We start from the raw sequence: 23,300 nt of genomic DNA, 5'->3' as shown, positions 1-23,300 counted from the left end.
TGAATAATATAAATTATCCAATCTGAAAAATAAAGAAAATAGATGGAAAAAAAAAACTGACCTGAGGGACAGGGATCTGTGGAACATTAACAAATGATCTAGTATTCATGTCACTGAAATCCCAGGAAGGAGAAAAAGTGCAATGCTGAAAATGTCGTCAAAGAAATATGGCTAAAAACTTTCCAAATTTAACTACAAATTTGAGAAGCTGAGTACACTTCCAAATAGGATAAACCCAAAGAAATAGACACCAAGACACATCACAGTCAAATTTCTGAAAATCCAGCCACCCATTGCCTATCTCTGTAACTAAAAGTTTCATTGGAATACAGTAAAACCCATTTACAATGTGGTCCAGCTCCATAGAAAGTTGGTTTTTTCTTTGAACTTTAAAACTGAAAACATATACAAGAAAAAAAAAATAGTGAACCCTCACTGACCCATCACCCAGTTTCAACTATTATTATCTCAAGGCCAATCTTACTTTTTCTATACTGGCCCCCTTGCCCCCCAACTGCTTCCTCCAACCTCCTTGGATTTTCTTTTTTTAATTTTATTTATTTTTGGCTGCATTAGGTCTTCATTATTGCACGCGGGCTTTCTCTAGTTGCGGCGAGCGGGGGCTACTCTTCATTGTGGTGCACGGGCTTCTCACTGTGGTGGCTTCTCTTGTTGCAGAGCACGGGCTCTAGGCGCACAGCCTTCAGTAGTTGTGGCACACGGGCTCAGTAGTTGTGGCTTGCGGGCTCTAGAGCGCAGGCTCAGTAGTTGTGGTGCACGGGCTTAGTTGCTCCGCGGCATGTGGGATCTTCCCGGACCAGGGCTCAAACCCATGTCCCCTGCATTGGCAGGCGGATTCTTAACCACTGCACCACCAGGGAAGTCCCCTTCCTTGAATTGTTTTTTTGAAGCAAAACTAAGATGCCACAGCTTTTCTGGGAATTCTTTTCTGTGACTATTGAAACAATTTTCTCTCTTCTACTGGGAGACTATAAGCCAGGGGCCGCAGGCAACCATTCCATTCTTGCAACCATGTGGAACTTTCTAGTGACTTTCTATCTCATGCAGAACAAAATCTTTACTACAACAATCTACAAAATCCTATGTGATGTGCCCCCCTAGATCTCTCTCTCTAACCTCATCTCCTAACACTTTTTTCAACACCCATTCAGCTTAAACCACACCGGTCTCCTTGGTGCTCACTGAACATACTAAGGATGCTTCTGCTTCAGAGGCAGTTATTGTTTCCTCTGCCTGTATAGTCTTTCCTGGATTATCTACATGGATCTCTCCCTAAGAACTCTGCTTACAAAAAACCAAACCATGTACATGTACAGCTGATTCACTTTGTTATAAAGCAGAAACTAACACACCATTGTAAAGCAATTACACTCCAATAAAGATGTTTAAAAAAAACCCAAAACAAAACAAAAACAAAAATCTCTGATGTCATAGAGCTTACCTTTCAGAGGTGTAAAAATAGATGCCTACAGAGAAAAATAAAGCAGAAAAGGGGCATATGGATGGTGTTTGCAAGGGAGATTGTGGCAATTTTAAGTAATGTAGTCAGGGAAGCCCTCACTGAATTAAACACCTGAAGGAGAAAGATGGAGACACGTGCATATCTATAAGAGAAAGGACTGTACTTGCCAGGCTTCAGGAATAAGGAGGCCAGTGAGGCCACAGCCCTGCATTAGGAGAAAGTACCTAGCAATGTGGTAACATGGAGTGGCATAGCATACTGTAAAGGTGATTATAAGGACTGTGGTGAAACTGATGGGGAAGCCTTTGAAGGACTTAGTGACTTGATATTTAGTTTTAACAGGCATACTCTGGCTCCTATTAATAGACTGGGGGTAGGTAGGGTGGGTGAGACTACTTACTGATGGTGCAAATTCTCCACTTCTGCCCTTAGGTCACACCTTTTACATAACCTTGTTATACCCTCCCATGCAGACTCTGGGGTCCAGTCATGTGACTTTCTTTGACCAATAGGATGTCAGCAAACTGGCTCTGGGACACCATTCCTGAGGAGGCAGGATAAGCCTCAAAGCCTGGAACTGCCTCTCTTTTAAATTTATGAAAATACAGGCCCTTAAGGGTTGTATCATCTACTCTAACGTATCTTTCAGTCAAACATGTAACCAATGCATTCTAACCCTCAGAGCTTAGGTTAGAAATTAGTACAACTGAATATACAAGTCACCACCTTCAATGTCAAAAATTACACAACTAAAAATTTAAGACTATAATACAGTACATAATTTATGGTACCTAGGTTAAGTAATTTGAAACGTATCAACAATTTAGGGTTTACTCTTACAAAAATTCAGAGAAATCCTCTGCACAGGGAACCTTGATATAATTTTTAAGTGGGAAGTAAATTAAAAGACTATTGCGGGACTTCCCTGGTGGTGCAGTGGTTAAGAATCTGCCTGCCAGTGCATGGGACATGGGTTTGATCCCTGGTCCGGGAAGATCCCACATGCCATGGAGCAACTAAGCCCGTGCAGCACAACTACTGAGCCCACACACCGCAACTACTGAAGCCCGTGCTCTCTAGGGCCTGCATGCCGCAACTATGGAACCTGCGTGCTGCAACTACTGAAGCCTGCGCGCCTAGAGCCCGTGCTCCGCAACAAGAGAAGCTACTGCAACGAGAAGCTGGTGCACTGCAACAAAGAGTAGCCCCCACTCGCCACAACTAGAAAAAGCCTGCACACAGCAAAGAAGACTCAACGCAGCCAAAAATAAATAAATTAAATTAAAAAACAAAAAACACTATTGCATGGGCCAAAGGAAAATACCAAAACACGTGTCCCTTCTTCCATAACAAATAGCCTATGTAGAATCTAGGCCACTATTCCAACCGCGCTTTTCATATATTAAACTAACTTATGCTCCTAACTGTAACGTAAATACTATAATCTTCTGTAGTTTTACAAATAATATAGGCAAGCAGAGATTTAGTGATAGTCCAAGGTCACACAGCTAGTAAGGGCTAGATTTGAATCTATGCAGTTTGGCTCTGGAGTTGGGATCCTTATCTTGGCAACAAGGAAGTATACCATGGATGACAAATCCACTTAAAATCTCTCGGCCTTAATGTACTTTTAAATTTCTAACATTCCTGTCACCCAAAACAAAAACCCTCTTTTCAACAAATGGTGCAGGAATAACTAGACATAAACATGCACAAAATTTAGGGACTTCCCTGGTGGTGCAATGGTTAAGAAGCTGCCTTCCAATGCTGGGGACTTGGGTCCTCGGGGAACTAAGATCCCACATGCCACGGGGCAACTAAACCCATGCGCACTAGAGCCCGTGTGCCACAACTACTGAGCCCACGCACAACTAGAGAAGCCCATGTGCCACAACGAAGAGAACATGTGCAGCAACAAAGAGCCTGCATGCCGCAATGAAGACCAGACATGGCCAAATAAATAAATTTTTAAAAATAGATAAAAAGTCCACATAATCTTAGAGAACAGATGTTTATTATTTGCAACCAGAATGCTTTCGTACTTGATAGTCCTCTCTGGTACACATCTATTAATATTTCACTGGACCAAACCACCTTGGAAAATATATGCTCATACAGGTTCTTTTTGTAAAAGATATTTATGATAGACAACTGTGAACTGCACAGATAGACTAAAATGGAATGTTTCAGAAAGAACTAGGATAAAACAGCATTAGGTAGTAATGCTGCTAAGTCTTTATTAGTGTTACCATGTAAATAATCTGAGTGAAAGTTGCCATTTTATGTGGTTTTAGGATACTTAAATTCAAATTTTTTATTTTTTTAATTTGATTAGGTACGTTTGTAATTTACATTACATTAAAATATTAACGAGGATATGCCATGTATGATTTTAAAAATTGCAGTAAAAATATATCCATACCGCACAACTCTACTGTTCCAATGCTTCCTACAAAGGGGGCTCTTCTACTGGGTTCCTGACCAGGTGTGTTTGCGTGTGGGGAGCACTACCCGAAGTTTAGATCTTTCAGTGTCTTTCAGGATTTAAAAATAAACTGGGGACTTCCCTGGTGGTCCAGTGGGTAAGATTCCATGCTCCCAATGCAGGGGGGCCCGGGTTCCATCCTTGGCCAGGGAACTATATCCCGCATACATGCAGCAACTAAGAAGCCTGCATGCAGCGACTAAGACGTTTGCATGCCACAACTAAGAACTGGTGCAGCCAAAATAAAAATAAATTTAAAAAAATTAAAAATAAATTGTAAGCTAAAAAGAAATGAGCTATAAAGCTATGGAAACCTTCAATGCACATTACTCAAAAAGTGAAAGCCAATCTGAAAAGACTACATACTATACGACGCCAACTATATGACAGTCTAGGAAAGGCAAAACTAAGGACAGTAAATATATCAGTGGTTGCCAGAGGTTGGAGGTGAGAAGAAGGATGAATAGAGCAGATTTTTAGAGCAGTGAAAACACTCTGTATCCTATGCTAAATACATGAGGGATGTGGATAATGCGGGAGGCTATACATGTGTGGAGCAAGAAGTATACTGGAAATCTCTGCACCTTCCTCTCAATTTTGCTGTGAATCTACAATTACTCTAAAAAAGTCTTAAAAAAAAAAAAAAAGCCAACTGCGTAGAATCCTAAGTTCTAAATCCTAAATTCCCCACTAACTTAAGCCATTTGTGGAATCCCACTGGGGGTGACAAGAAAGCAGCAATATTAAATTTGGGAATAAAGGGAGAACAAAATTTTCTTGGCTCATCTCTAGTTCTTTGTATTCTATAACCTGTTTCATTGCATTTGGTTTAGAGAAGGTAGGCATAACTCCCAATGCTGGCAACCCCTAAAATGCAAACAAAGCTAAACATTTCCAAAGACTTAAGGAAAACTCCAGGAAGAGATACACATCCATTCTTACAATAACAGGTAGAACAAAAATGGTGCTAAAAACAAACTATACAGATTCATATAAATTTTATAAGTACAAAAATTTATTCTGAATAAATCATTTTGTAATTACTGAAAAAGATGTTCATTACTTTACTTAGCTGATATTTACTTAAATCGAGTTACCCAAACAAAATAAACATGGCAATACAAAAATGTAAATTTACAAAAGCTGTACAAAATAACTTAATATTTAAAAATTAGACTGATACAGTCCACATGACCTCTTAAGGGAGCTATACAATTATAGATTTATATACTTTTTTTAAGGGGGTAAAAGAAAGGATGCTTTAAGGCTTCTTTAAGAGTAATCCTTTTAGCTGGATCATACTCCAACATTTTCTGAATGAGGTCAAAGAGAAGCTCATGTTCAGCATCTTGAGAAAGCATAAATTCCTGAAAGGAAAATAAATACAATCAACAGCCTTTTCTACTACCACTTATTATAATTTTATTTCCCCACCAAAAAAAGAGGGAAAACTCAAGGTTTTGATCACTTAAGCAATGACCCAGGCTTACCTTCAGAGGTTTACAGCGCCTTGAAACATATCTGCCAGCAGAACTATGTTCATCCCAGTCTAATCGATCATGATGGAAATATTTACGTTTCCTAAGAGTAAGTCCATATCCATTCATGTTTATAATGTTGACAATGAAAACTTAAAACATCTAGCAAAGGTGACTGATGGCACTTACTCTTAAACATACCTGGTTTTCTGTATCATATGTTTTGGCAAAGGTCCAAGAATCCTTTCCATCATTGCCAAATGTTCCTTACTATCGTGTGTCTAAAATAGTAAAGAAAAGTTATTAACTACCTCTATTTGCACATTGTGCTTTGTTCTTATTTAACACAGCTGCTAAATTTTTAGTCCACAGATTACAGGTCACAAAGGAAGGTGATCTCTAAAACAGGCATACTTTTAGCAAGTTACAGCTTAGAAGAAAAAATAATTAAGGCCTACAGAAGTTCACCAACAATTTCCCTAAATAAACAAAGATAACTATTTGTAATATACTTAGAAATGTTTCCAATAAAATGATAAATTATAAAGAAAATACAAATGCCCAACAGCATCAGAATTACATGTGATTTTATTTCTTTACCTTTACCTACAATTAACAGTCTATAATGAGAGAGAGAGAAAAAGCGCTACCTAAATGTGTGTACTTTGTGTTAAATTCATATAAACAGGCAATTTACTTTTGCAAAGTCATTGAAACAGATCATTGTCACTTACTGGAAATACTGTAAACCCAAGGTAATATTCAATAAGAATACATCCTATACTCCAGACATCACATGGTTGGGACCATCCTAGGGCTGCAAAGTAAAGCCAACTGTTAATGAAAAAATCCTCAATATTTCTTATCAACATTTTAAAAAACAAGGATATAATCTGATATTTGAGCTGGAAAGATCCTAAAGGAATCACTTAATCCAAGCTTAAACATAATACGATAGCATAGCATGTAAGAATTAGTTAGGGCTCTGGAGACATCTAGTTTCAAGCCCCAAATCTGGCTTACTCTTTTGGGACTGATTTGGGGAAAAAAATTTTTTCCTAAACCTCCATTTACTAACTTGTAAAATGGGAGCAATCTACACCATGCAAAGACTGACTAGACATGACATGTATGAAGTATAACAGGCATTATATGATTATGTTTTAAAATCCCATCACGGGATTTCCCTGGCGGTCCAGTGGTTAAGACTCCATCTTCCACTGCAGGGGGTGCACATTGGCCATGCAGCCAAAAAATAAATAAAAATAACATCCCATCACATATTACAAATGTGCAAACTGAATTCTAGGAAGATTAAGCAACTTCTCAAAGTCCCAGAGCTGACTACTTGGAATAAGCAAGAGCTTAAAACCCTTAATGTGTTTTACTATACTAATCCCTAAAAGGGAAAAAGGTAGTCCCACAAACACCTAGAACTGTAAATAAATTTTAAAGTTAGCTTCAATAAAGACATACACAGGTCTCAAAGCACAATTAAGAAATTCTTACCTAAGATAACTTCAGGTGCCCTATAGTGTCTTGTAGATACCAATGTACTGTGATGTTCATCATCATATGTTGCACTTCCAAAGTCTACAACTTTAACATCTGGATTTATTAAAGTACGTTCATCACGTTTCTGAAAATCATAAATGATTTAGGAGGCATTACATTAAGAAGGTGTAAAATATTCACTTAAAACTATGAAGATAAAAGATCAAAGACTTACCATTTTGGGATTATATGCCTCTGTGTAGTCAGATTGTACAAATAAGATGTTTTCAGGCTTTAAGTCTGTGTGAGTCAACTTATTACTGTGCAGAACTGAGAAAGAAACAGAAAAAGTTCCTGTATTCGAAAAATCGAAAACCAAAAACCTAACCAAACCCCAAAGCCCTACAACAAAAATCCTCTCTGAATGCCTTTTCATATGTCCAAATAAGTGGTCAACATTCAATAGCCTACTACAAAACCACCAGGGACTAAAACCCATTACCCCGCTAAAAAGTTAGTTCACTGACAGCTAACTGCTTACAAGAAGTATCTTTCTCTTATGAAGATGAGATTTGCCATTCCTTAATTTTAACCCAGTGGTTCTAGATTATCATTTTTAGAAATCAGGAAGGTTAAATCAGTCTTATACAATTTATTATTATGTGCTGGACAATATTCTCTTTACTGAATGAAATGCAGTAAACTGACCAACCGCTTGTAATCAACCACATCTTTCTCCTACCTACACTTAAACAATGTTTTTTTTAATATAATTTATTTTATTTATGGCTGCATTGGGTCTTCGTTGCGGTGCGCGGGCTTCTCATTGCAGTGGCTTCTCTTGTTGTGGAGCACGGGCTCTAGGCGCGCGGGCTTCAGCAGCTGCGGCTCATGGGCTCAGTAGTTATGGCTCACGGGCTCTAGAGCGCAGGCTCAGTAGTTGTGGCGCACGGGCTTAGTTGCTCCGCAGCACGTGGGATCCTCCTGGACCAGGGCTCGAACCCATGTCCCCTGCATTGGCAGGTGGATTCTTAACCACTGTGCCACCAGGGAAGCCCTCTCCTACCTACTCTTAATTAAGTCAGGCCTCTAAGTCATATATGTTAGATTGTATTTTTTTCTTTTCAAAGATTCAAATTGGTCTGGCATTAAAATCAGTCTCCATAAACTCAAGTTTCTGGAATATATGCCAAACACTTACAATTCACAGACTTGCATATCTGATATGCCATCTTCCTGATATGATCCAGTCGAAAGGGCAGAAAACCATTTTCCTTAATAAAGTCATAAGTACTAAGTCCTAGTAGTTCAAACACAATGCAGACATGACCATGATGTTCAAACCACTCCAACATCTGGACACAGCGGCTATAAACATATGAGAAAAAAACTGAGTACAGCCTCTTACAATTCAAATCTACCCGAGGCCATTTTCTAAGTTCTATTTTGATACTTACAATGTTCTGCTGGGGTCTGTTGTATTTAAGTGTTCCAGAACTTGTATTTCTGAGCGAGCAGCTTCACAATATCTATCCACATTTTTAACTATTTTTACTGCTACATGTCTACCTCCCCTGTTAACGAAAAGTTAACATTAAAAAAATGATAACGATGATGTCCAATTCCATTTTTCCATCACTCTTCAAACTGTACTACTTCTATTCTGACCCACTGTATTTGTTTTTTTGAATTTATGGTCTAGCATTCAGTTTTGTCTAATTATATGTAAGTACTCTAACTTCAACTCAGTGTAAGCAACTAGAATGACCTTTGGGCATATGGTAGGGTCGGTAACACATGCTGAATGACAGATTTTTTTCATCAGACCATCACTCACTTGAATTTTTTTTTGGTCCTTTAACTATGTACCAATAGCTCTAATTTAACAATACTGGGACATTATCACCTCAATTTACATTCCAACTAAGACGTAAAACAAGTGTACATAGAGCAGTTTCTTCCTATAATACCAGTCACTGGCTAATAACTCCAATCTTCCTTTGGTCCAGGTTACCAAAAAAGTTGGGATATAGTGGGGATAAAGAGTTCTAGTTCTCAGAACCTTACCAACCAATAGTAGGAAGCCTCCTCTAATAATTCACTTAGAAAAGCTTTGCCATTCCAAAGGGAAAAAAAAATCAAACAGGAAGCAAAGTAAAGAACATTTCTTACACTATGTTAAGAAATTTCAATCAGTTGTTTGAAGGGCATAGATAATTAAACTTATGACACCAATCTCGGAGAGTTCTCAGCTCTAGCTGTGTTACCCCTTATCAATTAGGTTACTTTCTAAAAATATAGGTTCCCAGGTAAACTACCCTGAAGATTTGTTCAATGTCTGGGGTGAGCAGAGCTCCACAGGCTCCTAATATGAAACCAAGGCTAAAATCTACTGATCCAGGGGGAAAAAAAAAAAAAAAAAAAACAATGGCCACAACTGTGCCCAGTGGGACAACAAAAGAATACTTTCTGAAACAATAAAATCTATTCTCAGCTTGTAATTAGAGACTTACACATACTATTAATAGCTACTGCTTAAGAACACAAAAGGCTAGTAACTTTACTGGAGTTTCCTATACATAAGTCAAAAATCCAAGCTAAAAGGGTATAATGATGTGTGTAATTCGTGGCCAGACTATATATCAAAGCTGAATAAATTTTCTATACTGTTCACCTTCCCAAGTGCAATCCCAGGCCAGGAGACTTACGCTTTATGATCAATGCACTCCACGACTTTCCCAAAAGCTCCTTCACCTAAAGTATCAACAATTTCATCTAAAAGAGAGAAATAAAACTCAGTTATACCAAGAAGTGGAAACAGTTTACTTACAATAAAGGCTATCAAATGCAGATTATTCTAGTTGATGCTACAAATTTCCTTAGTCACTAGATATTTTATTGGTCAACACTGCCAAAAAACATATATAACTATTTTTAGGTCTAATTTCATTCTTAAGCTAATTTCATTAACTTGATTTACTGTTTTGGAAGTTCTGCATAACAAACATTAAATTTCTAAAGAAAGTAAAAACACAATCCCCCCCCACCAAAAGAAATGGAAAAAAAACAAACAAAAACAGAGAAAGAAAAAAAGATTTCCAAATCCCTGAAATCTTAATCTATATATAGATTATGTTATCTGAAAAGTTAATAAGTGTTGAAAAATATTCTATACATCTTGCACTTAGTACGTCTCCACTCTGACAGATCAGGTGACCCTCCTCATCATCCTCTACACTCCTGGTTCTTTTCCTTCGGTGACTCTTCTGGAAACGTCAAGTGGGCGGCACCAAGATCATCCAGCCAATCAATATACCCGAGTGAATTCAGGGCAGAATACGAAATTCATTCAGCGGGGAGATATTCAGGCATTCAGATACACGCCAGGCCACAAACGGTTGGCAGGAGCAATTTCAAATTCAGTCCCCAGAAATTCACAGGGCACATAGTTTATGTTAACAGGAGAAAAACATGGCAAGGAACAGATTTTCAGATAAGATACTCAAAGTGGCAAGGCAACAAAACATAATACAATTGTTTTTCTTTTTTAAAAAAATGCTTAGTTGTAGCATTCACTGAAACATAATTTTAAGTTTCTAGTGTCCTAATTTAATGTTGCAAAATTGTAGAATATTTACTTGTCAAAAGTAGACTGTGGCCAAATTATAATTTCCCGGCTAAACTAAGAAAACAAATAACAAAACAGCAAATAAAATTTAAAATCCTAATTTTGGGGAGAAAAAAAAATTGGCATACAAGAATAACACTATGGTATTTAAAATGTCATCTGAGCTTGATCACCAAATTAACCCATAACCCATAACATTCAAATCTGTTTAAGTGGTTTCCTTAGTGAAAAAAGGATTAGAGAATATGCTTTGCCAGAACAAAGAGGCACGCACGGCATAATCCTCAGTCGTACAAATATAAAATTCTACTTCTATTTGTAGTAAGACTTTAATTTAACAAATCACATTTCTTGAAGTACTATAAGAAAACTTTCAAAATATCTTGTAATCCCTGCTATAAACCAACCTAAATTACCTCCTGTCACTGGAATGACAATTAGTTGCCAACTACTAATAAAATCTATTACTATATAACTATACACATATGGTATTTGAAGAATTTCCTATCCAATGTACAAACACAAAGAATCCTGCAAGTTAAAATCGAGACGACTTTATCTTAAACAGAACTTCCTCAAATGATCAAACACAATTTCAAGTTTTCCTGTTCCACAAGGGAAATAAAATTTCCAAAATATTTTAGAAGAGCTCATACCCCATGTGAACGATGATATGAAGTACTGTGGTGAATTCTGTGTTTGCTTTTATAACTACTTCTTCCACTTCTACCAGAGGACTTGCTACTATGGTTCTGATATCTGCTTTCATTATCTCTATGACGATGTCCAGGTTCACATCCTTGATTGTAGTCATTTCTGTATTCATCAATGTAGCGTCGACTATGATAATCCTTCCCATTTATGGATCTGCTTTCCAGATAATAGCTAGAAAAAGAGAAAATGTGTTTTCAATGCTCTATGTTAATCCCAAATATCCTCAAATTCTCAGTAAATCTCTTAAAACAGTACTCTGAACAAGATTTTACGCTTTCCTTACCAAAAAGCAAAAACAAAAAAAACAAAAAAACCTCTCACAATTTTACAACCATTACAAGTTATCACTGGAAACAGAAATGGTAATCAGTTATTTTAAGTTGCCTCTAGTTTTAATCATGAAAATATATTTTTTCCCCGGTTTTACTGAGATACAACTGATATGCAACACTGTAATGAAAATATTTTTATACTGAGACACTATAAATACCCTCATTACCTATCAGATGTTTTAGAGTAATTATATCTGCAGCGCTTGTTCTCCCGCGCACTGCTATGCGATCTCCTCCTTCTTTTATGACTGCCGCTGCTGCTCCTCCATTTTCCATAATCCCAATCTTTTTCATCCCAATCAGGACAATAAGTTCTCTTTGAGTGCCTCATCTACATAAAAGACAAGTTTTTCCCAGTTAAATACTACCCCACATGTCAACACTGTTGCAAATTCACTCTAGTTGTGACGTTTAATTGTTCTTTTAAATCAAAGTTCAAAAATCATTATCGGGCTTCCCTGGTGGCGCAGTGGTTGAGAGTCTGCCTGCCAATGCAGGGGACACGGGTTCGAGCCCTGGTCTGGGAAGATTCCACATGCCACGGAGCCACTGGGCCCGTGAGCCACAACTACTGAGCCTGCGCGTCTGGAGCCTGTGCTCCGCAACGAGAGGCCGCGACAGTGAGAGGCCCCCGCTCGCCGCAACTAGAGAAAGCCCTCGCACAGAAACGAAGACCCAACACAGCCAAAAAAATATATAAAAATAAATTAAAAAAAAAAAGACCTGAAGAAGAAATACATGGTGAATATCTTTCTTCTCTTTAAAAAAAAAAAAAATCATCACCCAACCTGAAATCACTGATAAACCCAATGATTTTTTTTTCTGCTGTCTCAAAATCTAGAGTCTGAACTTTATTCATAGATATTCTGCATTATTTATGTCACGCTCAGATTTACTAGAAGAGTGTTGGAAAAGAAAAACAGAGAGGAGGAAATCCCAATTTCTGAACGTTGGGAAAAATCCTTTCCTGCCAGAAGCACAAATTCCTAACAACTTGAAAAAGACGTTATATAGAAACTTTTCACCAACTACCGTTCATACCAGTACTAACTGCCCGGGCCTCACCTCGTCTCTAAAAGCAACTCGAAATCAAGAAGCTCCAATTGTTCTGGGCGGGGGGCCGCAAAAATACCTTCGGCTAAAGGGCCCCACTGCCCGACTTCTCTCACGCGCTCCTTCAAATACGCCATATTACTTTTCTTTCCTCGATATCCTAAACCTGACTTTTGTTTACACCACTGAAGGCAAAGGCACGCGCCATTTTCCCTGGAATCCTTTAAGACTCAACAGGACATTAAGTGACACCGCCTTACACCAGGTCAACGTGTTCTTTCTTTTCATTTGTTAAGAACACTTCCTCAGAGGAGCGAGACTTAGGCACATTCCAGAACCCGAGTCAACGCCAACGCCCGCAGGCAGCCTTGCCCTCTCCGCCCCGCCGCCATTTTACAGCCCGGCCGAGGCCTCCACCGCCGTGGACAAGATGGCGCCCGTGGGTTCCTGGGCTTGGCCCTCCCCGCTCCCTTCGGGGAAGGCAAACGTTCGAGAACCCCACCCCGCCTGGCAAATTCTATCGCTACCCTCCACTAGTGACTGGAGCGTTGCGGTTCAAACAAATTCGCAGCGACGGGCTAGGCAAAGCATGGAAAACAAGCGAGCCACCTTTGTGCAGCCGGGAGGGTAGGGAAAAGGGGGGTCACCGTGCCGGAGACTGCGGGCGCCCAACAAGCTTGGAGGGGAGCGTCACAAGCGCTCTCGAGGCACAAAAAGAGGCCCTGACACCTGGCCTGCTTCCTTCTGCGTCTTACCGTCCTGGAAAAGAGTCCAAGCCTAAGGAGACAATGCTTGCAACGCGACCACGGAGAAAACGCAGCTGCGTGCTGCGAGCTCCGGCAGCAAAATGGAGCTGACAGCCACCGCGTCAGGCCTCTCCTGGAAAACACGATGACGCTGCAAGCGGGCCTCCGCCTCCGGGCGGGGCGTGCACGCAGGGAGGGCTGAGCCGACTCAGGCTCCGACTTGTGCGCAGGTTCTGGGTCGGGCGCTCAGCGACCAAGGGTGGAGGGAGGGAAGCTGTTGCTGGCCGCCATGTTGGCCCCGCTCTCCGTTCCGACTCTGAGAAAACATTGTAAGAGTTGGAGAGAAGAGACTCGCTCATGGTCACTAAAAATTGTGTTTGTGAACGCTAGAAATGAGGAAAAGTGAGGGAAGCAGGGTACAAAATAGCCTGTGACCTATTGCAACCGCTTAAACGATGCTTTAAAAAAAATTACACCATCTGCATCAAATAGCCCCAAATTGGGAATTGTCTGGATTTGGGCTTTTGTTAAAGTTCTGAGACCTGTTTAAAACTAGTTAAATCTTCAGTGGCTGGGACCCACACGCACTGAACTTAGATTGTAAAGATTTTTCCCGAGGTTTTAAAAGTCGAAGAAATGTGAGAGCAAAAGCCTGGAGACAGAAAATGGAACTCCTCACAAGCAACATTTCCGCGTTAAGCGAGGCCTCTGCGGTGTAAAGGTCAAGCAAACTGTAAAAGGGGGAAATGGAAGGTCATTAGAAGAAGACAATTATCAGGAAACAACCTCTGAACAACAAAAATCAAGCTGCAATTTTTTTTTTCCAAGCTGCAATTTGATGGAAAAAGTAATTGCCAATCCTGACTCCCGCGCCCCGCCCCTTCTCCATTTTGTCACTTGAAAAAAATCACGTACTCATTACAAATTTAGTGGAACGCATAAAATTATCACGCGTTACGGTAAAGCGTAATCTTACTGGTTTTATTTGCACAGGAGAGCAGCGTAGATAACCTGCCCGATACGGATACACAACTACTGTAGTGTAAAGAGATGAGAAATACGCGTTCCCAAAATCCCTGTGGTTGTTTGCATTTCTTAAGCCGCTTCTCAAAATGGATCTGAAGATGCTTTAAAACCATTAATACCTAGATTCTTACATGGGGTCAGGATCACTAAGTACAAGGTAAGTATTTCACTTGTGAGGGAGAAATTTCTCACAGTAACTTGTGAAATTTCCAGCTATTCGGTATATGTTTAACAGCACATTTAAATGTTAGGCAAAACCTAGGGAATCCCAGTCCTTGGAGTATAACAGTTAATCGAAGTCGTTGTGCTAAACACTGTACATAAGTTCTCACTTAATCCTAACAGCAATCTAAATATGGGCATTAGCCATGTTCTGCTATTACAGGTCAAAGTTGCAGTTTGTGCAGACAGCAATTTAGAGTATTTAATTTCTTTAGGCGAAATCCTCACAGTAAAATTACAGGGTAAAAGCCAATGAAAAAATCTTGTACATGTTGCCAAAATTGCTTTCCAAAATGGTTTTAAATTTAGCAAAGCCCACATACAGCCGATTACTGGTTCAGGATATACCCAAAGTTTCATTAATGAAGTTAGCCATTTTAGTGCGTCTGTTAGTGCATGCTATGGGCTGTTTGAAGGGCTGTTCCGCCCCCGCACCCCATATACTCATGTGTTTAAGTCCTAACTTCCACTACCTCAGAATGTGACTGTATTTGCAGTGTGGACTGTAAAAAAATGCACAATGTGAGAGTTGTGAGTTTTATTTGGGGCAAAATGCCTGGGGATATAGCCTCTCAGCGCTGAGGAACTGCTCCCAGGAGGTAGGGGGAGAAGTTAGTGTTATCTGTGATTTTAGTGAAGGGGGATATGTGCAGTCAAGCACACGTTTTGGCAGAGGGTTGCTGCTAGTCACGAGGAGCAGGTAGGTGTCTCCATTAATGATTTTAGTGCTTTTCTGGATATGAGAAGGTGCAAGAAATTGGGCTCCTAAAATCTTCTCCTGAAAATATCGATCTGAAGGCCTGTTCTGCCAGTTTTCCCCAAAGCACAGGGTGCCTCATTCCTGATCTCCACTCTGAACTCCCTTCAAGGTGTGTTGAAGGTCAGTGACTGCGGCGGCTAGTGACTTCACTCTTATACACTAGAGCCAGATGGTAAGCGACAATTTTTAGTTGGCAGTAAATAGGGTCTTTACAGAGGTAATATGATTAAATGAGGTCATTAGGGAGGGACCTAATCCACTTTAGCTGGTGTCTTTATAAAGAGATTGGGAAACACACACCCAGAGGAAAGATGACGTGAAGACAGGAGATGGTCATCTACGTGCCAAGGAGAAGGGCCTCGGAGTAAACAACCCTGCCCACACCGTGATCTCCCAACTTGTCTCTAGAACCGTGAGAAATTTTTCTGTTGTTTAAGCCACCCAGTCTCTGGTACAGTACTTTGTTTTGGCGGCTCTGACTAAATTAGTGCATAACATTAAACATTTTGTTATTTTGGTGGATACTGAACTTGTAACTTTATTTTCTAATTAGTGAAGTTGAACATTTTCTCTTGTGACTTGCCCATTCATACCTTGTTGCTTTTTTGAATGTACAGTTCTCTTTTGTCCTATTTTCGTGCAGTTAAACCTATTCCATCTTTACCTCTGTCAAGTTTGTAAACTGAGAAATTCCTTTCTTCTTCAGAGGAATTCTTTGAAATGTTTTAAGTTTTTCTTCTGTTTTCTTTAAAAAGGCAACTCTTTTATCCATCTGGAATTTTGGTATATCATGTGAGGTGAAATTCTTTTGCTTTTTTTTCTCCATGTCATTTACTGGTTATCCTAACACAATTTATGGGATAACTTTTTTTTTTTTTTTTTTGGCTGCGCTGTGCAGCACACGGGATCTTAGTTCCCTGGCCAGGGATCAAACTCATGCGCCCTGCAATGGAAGCACAGAGTCTTAACCACCACCAGGGAAGTCCCCTCTTCTCTTTTTTTAATGATTTTTGGATACTGCTTTAAATAAACTATGTATACACTACTGTTTACACTCTTTTTCTATTATTCTAGTCTTATCCCTCACACCATCACAGTTTTAATATTGATATTTGCAGCTTTATAAAGATTGGGATTAATTCCTTTTTCATTATATTTTAAAAATTTTCCATTATCATGTATTCTTCTAGATTTGCTTTAGAATGATTATATGGAGTATCACTACCTGAACCACAATTGGTACAAATTGAATTTAAAGAACCATCAATCCATTAGTGAAATAGTAACTGATCTATCCACTTTACTAAACTGATTAAAAGTTGAGTCCTTTGTATGAAAATTTATCTATTTACATGTCTCTTAGGTCCTCAGACTGTGCTCCCATGGAGTAGACAGTGTCCGATGACCTTTGTATCCAAACTTGGAAGAAGCTCAATAAATTACTTACTAGTTTTAGTTGTTCAAACAACAACAAAAAAACATGTCTTCAGAAATACCCACCATAGAGATTATGAATGTGTTGCTAAATGGATTTGGAAATTTCCAAGTTCAACCAAGGTATGAATTACAACTATTCGATTTGCCATTAACCAAAAGGTCTGCAAGCCTTCTACTCAAGAGCTCCGAACGAGGATCTAACAGGACTCAAGAATTCTAATGAATTCAGGTACAATTCAAGAATGGTGGCTGCAGCAAAAAGAGCCATGAAGTCTTCCCTCCCCTGAGAGCAAGGGAGACAAAGGGAGCAGCGAGCAGGCAGAGGAGCAGCACAGCCGGCCCTGAGTTAATCGTGTTGCGATGTAAATAGAAGTGAGAGTTTTCTTTTTTCTTCTCCTGAGAGCAAGGGGGAAAAAAGGAGCATCGAGCAGGCGAAAGAAGCGGCACAGCCGGCCCTGAGAGAGTTAATCACTCCTTGTTTAACTGTCACTAATTTGTAGTAACTGGATTTGTACTTTACAAAGCGAAACTCACTCCCTGACACTATGTAATTTACATTCGGCACCCATCACCCCTAACTCTGTGAGTTACATACCCCGCCTTTCACTCCCGGCACTTACATTCTTCTATACGCCCCTCGTAACAAATCACCCCCTATAGTTTTTGCATTTCAGAGACAAGGTCACAGGCCGATAAACCAGAGGCAAATGGACGCAGTTACCAGACTGCCGGACCCCAATTACCAGGCAGCCTGACGCCAGCTATGATTGTTTTGAAATAATGCAAAGAAAGGAAGCATGCAAGACCTTCACTACTTCGATCCTTATCATATACCCCGGGCTGTGAGCCCCACATGTAAAATCTCCCGATTCCCTAGGAGGGGGCGGGGCACAGTTCTTGAGGCGCTAGCTTGCTGTGTCTTCCCTTCTGCCTAGCAGAAAAATAAAGCCATCTCTCTCTTCCTCCAAAATCCCTGTCTCCGTATTTCTGTTCGGCCTCGGTGCACAGGGAAGCCGATATTTCGGCAACATGGTGAAGAAGGTTTCAGGCATAGTTTGTTTATACTATCCCTTAAACCCATACAACTCCCTTTGCTGTGAAACCATGATTATTTGGCAACTTCTGATAGTCTGGGTCAAGGGTTGGCAAACTTTCTTAAACGGCCGGAGAGTAAATATTATAGGCTTGCAGGCTATTTGGTCTCTGTCACAGCCAATCATTTCTGCTCTTGTAGCACAAAAAAGCCAGGGCCACTGCATAAACATGGGAATGGCAGAGTTCCAAGAAAATGTTATCTGCAAAAACAGGTGGCCAGCCTGAGGGCTGCAGTTTGCCAACTTCTTGTCTAGTTGGGGAACCACTTTACTTTCGTTTTAAAGAGAATTTGGGTTGATCAGCAATATTCTAGTCTTCTTAGTAGTTTATACTTACTGCCAAGTAATACATGGAACAGAATGTCAATTACCCAACTGCTAATGTGATCAGTGAACCAGTCAATTCAGTGTGAGTGGACAGAAATCAACGTTCTGGATTTTGATCCTCATGGTAGCCTATGAGAGGCCCAAGGGGGCAGCCAGTATACCTCCCTATCTATGAGATCCTTATGGGTACAACTAAGCAGACATAAGAATAAGACATAAGAATGAGCTCTAAGAACCCAAAAGTCATATTTGTACCACTAAAAAAATGGCACAGTTTGGAATAAAAATTGAGGCAATGTCGGTCAGTACAAAAACTTCCTGACAATCAGTAAAATACTCTTAAGGGTGGTGATAAAAATTCAATGACATGTTTGGAGAAGAAAGATATCAAGTATAAGAAGTGGCAAACCAAATTCTGGCCTAAAAGAGGCCTTAATACTAATTCTAGAAACTAATGGTTAAATTAAAAGGGTGAAACAAAACATGAGGGCATTAGTGTAACTGGCCCCTCAGTTTAGTGTAAGGTATGGAAGGTACCAAGAGTAACAAGAGAATAACTGCAAGCTAACTCCCAAATTGCAGTTAAGAAAGAATCAATTAATTAGATCAGCCATCTGCAGAAATGATACAAATGAAGAAATGTTTGGTATCGGATTTAGGAATACCACAAATCTAACCTAGGTTAGATCTAGACAGTGACTGGGACACAGTTCTTGAACAAATCAATGGTAGAGCCTGATAAATGGCCTGATTAGGTGAGAGCCCTGATATGGTTAAGAGCACAGCTTCCATTTACTTGCTACAGAACACTTAATACATGCCAGAAGCTTTATACACACTTTCATTTAATCCTCACAAGAGTCATGTGAAGGATTATTTATGTATGAGAAAATTAAAGCTTGGAGATGTTAACTTGCCTAAAGTTAATAGTAGGGGGCAGAGCTGTGATTCAAACCCAGACCAGAATTCTACAACTAATTGTATTTTTCAAATGGATCATCTGTAGAACTCTATCCTGCATTATATTTATTTATTTATTTTTTACCCTGCATTTTGAAAAGATATATTCTTTTTTTTTTTTTTTTTTTTTTTTTAACAACTGAAATGTATTCTCCTGCAGTCCTGCAGATACAGGTAGAAATACAAGTTAAATTTTTTTTTTTTAACTTTTTGGGTTTATTTATTTATTTATTTATTTATTTATTTTTGACTGTGTTGGGTCTTCGTTTCTGTGCGAGGGCTTTGTCTAGTTGCGGCAAGTGGGGGCCACTCTTCATCGCGGTGCGCGGGCCTCCCACCATCGCAGCCTCTCTTGCTGCGGAGCACAGGCTCCAGATGCGCAGGCTCAGCCAACTGTGGCTCACGGGCCCAGTTGCTCTGTGGCATGTGGGATCTTCCCAGACCAGGGCTCGAACCCGTGTCCCCTGCATTGGCAGGCAGACTCTCAACCACTGCGCCACCAGGGAAGCCCGAAAAGATATATTCTTAAAAAATGTTCCATGGGCAAATCAGTCGGGAAATTCTGAGTGTTTACTGTACTTCGAGACTTCTCTGAGCCTTTACTATAAATTTAAAGACCAGGGAAAATAGCAACTGGACTGACTGGCCTTTCTAGGCCATCTCTTTATTTGTCCTACCTCTTTCTAACTGTACAAAGTAAATAATTAATAGAAAATAATATTTCCAGAATGTGGACTACGTATGGTAGGAGCATGTAATTAGGCTGCTCAACAATGCCTGGATTTGAGACTCAGCATTTAAAAATGAATATTTATATGGAAAAACAAAATTAAACATAGGGGTTTTTTTTAAAAAAATTAAAGAAATGCGTTAGATAATAGTTACAGTAGAAGATGGCGGAGTAGAAGGACGTGCTCTCACTCCCTCTTGCGAGAGCACCAGAATCACAACTGGCTGCTGGACAATCATTGACAGGAAGACCCTGGACTTCACCAAGGAGGATACCCCACGTCCAAGGACAGAGGAGAAGCCACAGTGAGACGGTAGGTGGGGCGCAATCAGAGTAAAATCAAATCCCATAACTGCTGGGTGGATGACTCACAGACTGGCGAACACTTATACCACAGAAGTCCACCCACTGGAGTGGAGGTTCTGAGCCTCACGTCAGGCTTCCCAACCTGGGGGTCCGGCAACGGGAGGAGGAATTCATAGAGAATCAGACTTTGAAGCCTAGTGGGAATTGATTGCAGGACTTCGACAGGACTGGGGGAAAGAGTGACCCCACTCTTGGAGGGTGCACACGGAATAGTGTGCGCATCGGGACCCGGGGGAAGGAGCAGTGACCCTGGGGGAGACTGAACCAGACCTACCTGCTAATGTTGGAGGGTCTCCTGCAGAGGCGGGGGCTGGTTCTGTTTCACCGTGGGGACAAGGACACTGGCAGCGGAGGTTCTGGGAAGTACTCCTTGGCGTGAGCCCTCCCAGAGTCTGCCATTAGCCCCAACAAAGAGCCCAGGTAGGCTCCAATGTTGGGTTGCCTCAGGCAAAACAACCAACAGGGAGGGAACCCAGCCCCACCCATCAACAGTCAAGTGGATTAAAGTTTTACGGAACTCTGACCGCCACAGCAACAGTCAGCTCTACCCACCATCAGAGCCTCCCATCAAGCCTCTTAGATAGCCTCAACCACCAGAGGGCAGACAGCAGAAGCAAGAAAAACTACAATCCTGCAGCCTGTGGAACAAAAACCACATTCACAGAAAGACAGACAAGGTGAAAAGGCAGAGGGCTATATACCAGATGAAGGAACAAGAAAAAACCCCAGAAAAACAACTAAATGAAGTGGAGATAGGCAACCTTCCAGAAAAAGAATTCAGAATAATGATAGTGAACATGATCCAGGACCTCGGAATAAGAATGGAGGCAAAGATTGAGAAGATGCAAGAAATGATTAACAAAGACCTACAAGAATTAAAGAACAAACAAACAGAGATGAACAATACAATAACTGAAATGAAAACTACACTAGAAGGAATCAATAGCAGAATAACTGAGGCAGAAGAACGGATAAGTGACCTGCAAGACAGAATGGTGGAATTCACTGCTGCGGAACAGACTAAAGAAAAAAGAATGAAAAGAAATGAAGACAGCCTAAGAGACCTCTGGGACAACATTAAACGCAACAACATTCGCATTATAGGGGTCCCAGAAGGAGAAGAGAGAGAGAAAGCACCAGAGAAAATATTTGAAGAGATTATAGTCGAAAACTTCCCTAACATGGGAAAGGAAATAGCCACTCAGGTCCAGGAAGCGCAGAGAGTCCCATACAGGATAAACCCAAGGAGAAACACGCTGAGACACATAGTAATCAAAGTGGCAAAAATTAAAGACAAAGAAAAATTATTGAAAGCAGCAAGGGAAAAACGACACATAACATACAAGGGAACTCCCATAAGGTTAAAAGCTGATTTCTCAGCAGAAACTCTACAAGCCAGAAGGGAGTGGCATAATATACTTAAGTGATGAAAGGGAAGAACCTACAACCAAGATTACTCTACCCAACAAGGATCTCATTCAGATTCGATGGAGAAATCAAAAGCTTTACAGACAAGCAAAAACTAAGAGAATTCAGCACCACCAAACCAGCTCTACAACAACTGCTAAAGGAACTTCTCTAAGTGGGAAACACAAGAGAAGAAAAGGACCTACCAAAACCAACCCAAAACAATTAAGAAAATGGTAATAGGAACATACATATTGATAATTACCTTAAACGTGAATGGATTAAATGCTCCAACCAAAAGACACAGGCTTGCTGAATGGATACAAAAACAAGACCCATATATATGCTGTCTACAAGAGACCCACTTTAGACCTAGGGACACATACAGACTGAAAGTGAGGGGATGGAAAAAGATATTCCATGCAAATGGAAATCAAAAGAAAGCTGGAGTAGCTATACTCATATCAGATAAAATAGACTTTAAAATAAAGAATGTTACAAGAGACAAGGAAGGACACTACATAATGATCCAGGGATCAATCCAAGAAGAAGATATAACAATTATAAATATATATGCACCCAACATAGGAGCACCTCAATACATAAGGCAACTGCTAACAGCCATAAAAGAGGAAATCGACAGTAACACAATCATAGTGGGGGACTTTAACACCTCACTTACACCAATGGACAGATCATCCAAAATGAAAATAAATAAGGAAACAGAAGCTTTAAATGACACAATAGACCAGATAGATTTAATTGATATATATAGGTCATTCCATCCAAAAACAGCAGATTACACGTTCTTCTCAAGTGCGCACGGAACATTCTCCAGGATAGATCACATCTTGGGTCACAAATCAAGCCTCAGTAAATTTAAGAAAATTGAAATCATATCAAGCATCTTTTCTGACCACAACGCTATGAGATTAGAAATGAATTACAGGGAAAAAAAACGTAAAAAACACAAACACATGGAGGCTAAACAATACGTTACTAAATAACCAAGAGATCACTGAAGAAATCAAAGAGGAAATCAAAAAATACCTAGAGACAAATGACAATGAACACACGACGACCCAAAACCTATGGGATGCAGCAAAAGCAGTTCTAAGAGGGAAGTTTATAGCTATACAAGCCTACCTAAAGAAACAAGAAAAATCTCAAGTAAACAATCTAACCTTACACCTAAAGAAACTAGAGAAAGAACAAACAAAACCCAAAGTTAGCAGAAGGAAAGAAATCACAAAGATCAGAGCAGAAATAAATGAAATAGAAACAAAGAAAACAATAGCAAAGATCAATAAAATTAAAAGCTGGTTCTTTGAGAAGATAAACAAAATTGATAAGCCATTAGCCAGACTCATCAAGAAAAAGAGGGAGAGGACTCAAATCAATAAAATCAGAAATGAAAAAGGAGAAGTTACAACAGACACCGCAGAAATACAAAGCATCCTAAGAGACTACAACAAGCAACTTTATGCCAATAAAATGGACAACCTGGAAGAAATGGACAAATTCTTAGAAAGGTATAACCTTCCAAGACTGAACCAGG

At 39.9% G+C, this 23,300-nt stretch overlaps 1 protein-coding gene and 1 long non-coding RNA gene across 3 annotated transcripts; one reads left to right on the top strand and one right to left on the bottom strand.

Annotated features, from left to right (window-relative positions):
- Positions 1 to 4,961: 4,961 nt before the first annotated feature.
- CLK1 (CDC like kinase 1) lies at positions 4,962 to 13,531 on the bottom strand. 2 transcript variants are annotated; one of them, XM_059928470.1, is made up of 13 exons: positions 13,423 to 13,531; positions 11,782 to 11,945; positions 11,225 to 11,453; positions 10,116 to 10,206; positions 9,649 to 9,715; positions 8,398 to 8,514; positions 8,142 to 8,308; positions 7,176 to 7,270; positions 6,956 to 7,085; positions 6,181 to 6,263; positions 5,648 to 5,727; positions 5,459 to 5,549; positions 4,962 to 5,335 (listed from the first exon to the last, which is right to left on the bottom strand). In XM_059928470.1, exons 2-13 carry the CDS (start codon positions 11,943 to 11,945, stop codon positions 5,192 to 5,194), a joined length of 1,458 nt encoding a protein of 485 aa, XP_059784453.1. In that variant the 5' UTR covers positions 13,423 to 13,531; the 3' UTR covers positions 4,962 to 5,191. The 2 variants fall into 2 exon arrangements, with proteins under 2 accessions (XP_059784453.1, XP_059784454.1); XM_059928471.1 differs by lacking the exons at positions 10,116 to 10,206; positions 11,782 to 11,945; positions 13,423 to 13,531 and having other exon boundaries at positions 11,225 to 11,250.
- A 1,855-nt stretch (positions 13,532 to 15,386) lies between these two features.
- LOC132369147 (uncharacterized) lies at positions 15,387 to 17,828 on the top strand. Its single transcript, XR_009504272.1, has 2 exons — positions 15,387 to 15,833; positions 16,785 to 17,828. It is a non-coding gene; the product is annotated as an uncharacterized LOC132369147 (long non-coding RNA).
- Positions 17,829 to 23,300: the final 5,472 nt, after the last annotated feature.

The sequence above is a fragment of the Balaenoptera ricei genome, chromosome 7, assembly GCF_028023285.1.
Source record: "Balaenoptera ricei isolate mBalRic1 chromosome 7, mBalRic1.hap2, whole genome shotgun sequence".
Lineage (NCBI taxonomy): Eukaryota > Metazoa > Chordata > Mammalia > Artiodactyla > Balaenopteridae > Balaenoptera > Balaenoptera ricei.
The sequence above is the reverse complement of the archived record's forward strand: the minus strand, read 5'-3'. Positions and strand labels throughout refer to the sequence as shown.

Coding starts and splice junctions, on each gene's coding strand:
- CLK1 (XM_059928470.1), bottom strand. CDS start 11,945: ATGAGGCACTCAAAGAGAACTTATTGTCCTGATTGGGATGAAAAAGAT. Junction 9,716..10,115: donor AGACGTACTAAGTGCAAGAT/GTATAGAATATT, acceptor TCTCTCTTTTAG/ATGAAATTGTTGATACTTTA. Junction 5,550..5,647: donor CATATGATACAGAAAACCAG/GTATGTTTAAGA, acceptor ACTTACTCTTAG/GAAACGTAAATATTTCCATC.